At 35.6% G+C, this 5,050-nt stretch overlaps 1 protein-coding gene across 7 annotated transcripts in view; it reads right to left on the bottom strand.

Moving 5' to 3' along the window:
- Nucleotides 1–5,050, bottom strand: part of LOC106880501 (microtubule-associated serine/threonine-protein kinase 3) — a 260,570-nt gene that overhangs the window by 128,148 nt on the left and 127,372 nt on the right. For all 7 annotated transcript variants that reach the window (XM_052970660.1, XM_052970661.1, XM_052970659.1 and 4 more), the window contains exon 5: nucleotides 597–685. In XM_052970660.1, coding sequence (XP_052826620.1) covers nucleotides 597–685 — 89 coding nt within the window. The remainder of the gene's footprint in view (nucleotides 1–596; nucleotides 686–5,050) is intronic.

Raw genomic sequence — 5,050 nt, forward strand, 5'->3', positions numbered from 1 at the left:
TATATATAAACCCCCTTCAGTCATGAATGACCATGGGATTGCATCTAGAAAGTTCCCCTAAAAGGCACAAGTCCAGGCAAGGTTGTTTATAGAAGACCAGCAGTCGCCCATGCATACAAATCTCCCCTTTCCATGCCACTGATGTTGTCCAAGGGAAAGGCAAAGGCCAATACAGCATGGCACCAGTGACATTGCAACTCATTTCTACAACTGAGTGAACTAGAGCAAATGTGAAATAAAGTGTCTTGCTCAAGGACACAACACACAGCCTGGTGCATGAATCAAACTCACTACATCATCATTGTGAGCCCACCATTCTAACACACACACACACACATATATATTTGGGTAAAAACTTTGTAGTGTGTTATACAATGCTCATCCACAATAATTGGCTAGCAGATGTCATCATACAGCGGAAATGCACTTCCATAGTATCAGATGGTTTTTCAGGGGTGAAATAAAGAGGGACAGTAAATACTTCATTAAAATCACTTTCCAGAATACCCACTACTCCATTGGCTGTAACTGAATTCTCAGCCCTCTTCCCCTGGGTGTTTGTATTGAATTTAACCTGAGCAGGAAGATCAACTTACCATACTTGCTGAGAGGGATGGTGCAGACTGACCCAAAACAGAATTGTGCATCCGTAATAAGTTTGTGCTTTCAGTATTGCTGGAAATACCTGGAAAGAGAAAGACGTAAGGTCAGCGATTAGCATTAACAGTTTTGTATAATAACAGAACACAAATTCAAATACCATAATGGAACGAAAAATCAGAACAGAAGGGAGGGAAACAAGCAAAAAATTATTTTAAGATACTTTAACCCTTCAACGCTCAAATTACTCAGCCAGATGTAATACTATTTATATTGCTTTGAATTAATCATGTATTGTCTCATAGCTTTGAGATGCTGATGATGTTATTGTCTATTTTTAGAATGACATTGTAGGGTAGGTGTGAAAGGTTAGATCAAGGCAGTTTGAACATAAAACAGATGGAATATTTGGGCTGGATATGGTCAGTTTAAATGCTAAAAGGTTAAGATATCCAGTTTGATTGAGGGTTGATATTTGAGGACAGATATCAAACATTATGAAAAACTGTGTAGAAGCCTCTCTCTCTCACACTGTCTGTCTATCTATCTCTATATGATGGATGTGTGGATGTCTTTGTTTGTGCCCCAACCATTTGACAACTAGTGTTGGTTTGTTTACTTCATCATAATTTAGCAGTTCAGCAACAGAGACTGACGGAATAGGTACTGGACTTAAAAAGCTGGAGTGGAGCAATTTGTTGTTTGACTATACCATTCAAAACAGTACCCCAGCATGGTCGCAGTCCAAAGACTGAAACAGGTAAAAGATAAGAGATATACACAAAGAAGTTAATTTAAATTTAAAATTAATTGAAGTTAAACAAATCAAAGTTCATTTTAACACACACACAAAGAAAAATGTAAAATAATAAAATTGAAGAAAGGAAAAAACATTTTGAAAAGACAAATTATGAGCAAATTTTTGTAAAATAATCCAATATTTTCTTATTTTGATATTCTGTGATGATACATTGAATATTTGTTTCAGTATTTTTTTAATTTCTTTTTATTTGTTATGTGGAATTTCTACAAGAACCACATATTTGATATTCATGCCTTTGATTGTTCATTTTACAAGATTTTTAACAAACTTCCAAATTCTAGGATGGGCATTTTTTTTTTCCTTGTCTTTGAATTTCTTTTCCATTGTTAATGAAATGCAATATCTTTTCACTCCGTGTATAACTACTTTTATGTTCAGTAGTGTATTTACTGTGATGTGGACTTGGCAATATGGCACCTTATGCAAATGTCTTCTACTAAAGCCCCGGGCCAACCAAAGCCTTGCAAGAATGTTTGGTGAATGAAAACTGAAAGAAGCCAGTTGTATATTCATATAATCATAATCACAAACCACACATACATATTGATAAACAAAAAATTGTCGAAACCAGTTTGGTATTTGAATAAATCAGTCATAAAATTTTAAAATGACAACACATTTTGAAATTCCAAAACAAATTCTCCTCTCTCTCTCTGTTTATATGTATGTACATCATCATCATTTAATGTTTGTTGTCCATGCTGGCATACAAAGGGCACCTGTGTCAGTGGCATGTAGGAGATACCTGTGCTGGTGACATGTGAAAGGCACCCATTACATGCCATGGAATAGTTGGCACGAGAGAGGGCATCCAGCTGTACAAACCAAGGCATATCAGACTGGAGCTTGGTGCAGCTCCCTGGCTTATCAGTTCTAGTCAAACCATCTAACCCATGCCAGCATAGAAAAGAGACACATGATGATGATGATGCATATATATAATATGCATATATATGTATGTGTGCATGTCTTTTTGTGTACCCTTGTCTAAACAACATGATGGTTGTAAATGACTATCATCATACAAGCAAGGTCACTCATTTCCAGTCTCCAGTGGAAAATATGTTGAGCTTCAGGAAAAATATTACTTCATTTGGGAACAGATAAGAGATGGTGTATCAAAGAGAGCTTCCATCTATAGAAAATCTACCCCAACAAATTTTGTCCAACCCATGCAAGTTTGGAAAAGTGAATATTAAATGATGATAATGATGACGATGATGATTAAACACACACACACAATACAAGAACTGCCCACCCCAGAAAGCTCAATTTACCGATGATGTATTTGTCATGACAAAGAATTTGCAGACAGTGTAATTACCAAGCATTGATATTTTGGTAATGAATTTACCATGATGTAATTACTGGTGAAGAATTTACTGTGAACCTGAAATTATTTTTCTTTCTCTTTTTTGAATTGCCTTCACCAAAAGCATCACTCTATATTAGATTATCTAAAAAAAAAAAATCAATCATTATTTGTTTGTTCCTTTTTTTTATAGATAAATTAAAAACAAAATTCTTTTTATTGATTAATTCATCATTCCTCTCTGTTTAAATAGTGAATAGAAAACGCTTTCAGAAAGAGAGAAGCGTGCACAGGAGTGAGTAACAATCTGCTGGAATTATCGGCAAATCTTACTGAAACTTCCATATACCACCTTACCTAGATACACGAGTATTAATAAAAAACATGGTGGTCATGGTTGGAGCATCTCAGAAACAATCTAAGACTAAACAACAAAAACATAACATTCTTTTATTCTTCTGCTTGTTTCAGTCATTCGACTGCAGCCATGCTGGAGCATTGCCTTTAAGGGTTTTTTAGTCAAGGAAATTGACCCCAAAACTTATTTTTTATAAGCCTAGTACTTATTCTATTGGTCTCTTTGCTGGGGGGATAGTCGAGATTACCTCAACTCCAGTTCTAAAAACGGGTACTTATTTCATTGACCCCCAAAAGGATAAAAGGAAAAGTCAACCTCAGCAGAATTTGAACCCTGGCATACTAACAATTCTGTCAGCTCATTGCCTTATTAATAATGATAATAATAACGACAATAACAATAATAATGGTTTCAAGTTTTGGCACAAGGTCAGTAATTTCGGGGGAAGGGGTAAGTTTGATGACATCAACCCCAGTACTCAACGGGCACTTATTTTTTATAGACCCTATAAATACGAACAGCAAAGTTGACAACGGCGGAATTTGAACTCAGAATGTAAAGACGGATGAAATGCTGCTAAGCCTTTTGCCTGGCGTGCTAACAATTTTGCCAGCTCACTGCCTTACTTACTACAACTGCTGCTGCTACTACTACTACTACTACTACTACTACTACTACTACTACTACTACTACTACTCCTACTACTACTATTCATACTACTACTACTACTACTACTATTATTCCTACTACTACTACTACTATTCCTACTACTACTATTCCTACTACTACTACTACTACTACTACTACTATTCCTACTACTACTACTACTACTACTATTCCTACTACTACTACTACTACTACTACTATTCCTACTACTACTACTACTACTATTCCTACTACTACTACTACTATTCCTACTACTACTACTACTACTACTACTATTCCTACTACTACTACTCCTACTATTCCTACTACTACTACTACTCCTACTCCTACTACTCCTACTACTACTACTACTACTAATAATAATAATAATAAACAAAATGGGATGGAAGGGTGGGAAGTTTTCAGAGTCAAGATTTCTTCCTGAAGTCTGTAGCAAAAATGCACATTTAAATACAAGTACTTGGCATGATATTTCATCTGATATTGCTGAAATGCCAACGCAACGAGGACATTTCAAGAGCTTGCGGTAACAACTTCTAATCACTAAGCGAATAAATAAATGAATAAATACAAAAAAAAAAAATGGAAAAACAAATAATTATAACTTGATCTGGTCTGATTGGATTGCCATTGAAAATTAAGTGTTTGCTTCTTAAGATAAATTCTGAAGAGATTACCAGATAATCTCCAAGAGTGCAGGTTTCACTAGCATGTGTTCCTCATGTACACACTATGGTATCACGTTTTGGCAAGAACGTTTTTTTTAAACACATTTATTCTTTTATTCTTTTACATGTTTCAGTCATTTGACAGTGGCTATTCTGGAGCACCACCTTAAATGGTTTTATAAAAAAAAAAAAAAAATCAACCCCAGGACTTATTCTTTGTAAGCTCAATATTTATTCTATCAGTTTCTTTTGCCGAACTGCTAGGTTACGGGGAGCATAAATACACTAACATCACTTGTCAAGCGATGGTGAGGGCAAACACGGACACAAAGACACACACACCTAAATATACACATACATACATATATATACACACACACACATCAGGCTTCTTTCAGTTTCCTTCTACAAAATCCACTCACACTGGTGGCTGGTGCATTAATAAAAGTGAACCAGCATATTCTGTAAAGTGGTTGGCATTAGGAATGGTATCCAGCCAATTATGCCAAAGCAGACAATGGAACCTGATGCAGTCCTCAAACCTGTTTCATATTGTCATACCAGCCAATCCATACCAGCATGGAAAACGAACATTTAAAAGCTGATGATAATGATGGTGGGGG

The sequence above is a fragment of the Octopus bimaculoides genome, chromosome 9, assembly GCF_001194135.2.
Source record: "Octopus bimaculoides isolate UCB-OBI-ISO-001 chromosome 9, ASM119413v2, whole genome shotgun sequence".
NCBI classification, from domain to species: domain Eukaryota; kingdom Metazoa; phylum Mollusca; class Cephalopoda; order Octopoda; family Octopodidae; genus Octopus; species Octopus bimaculoides.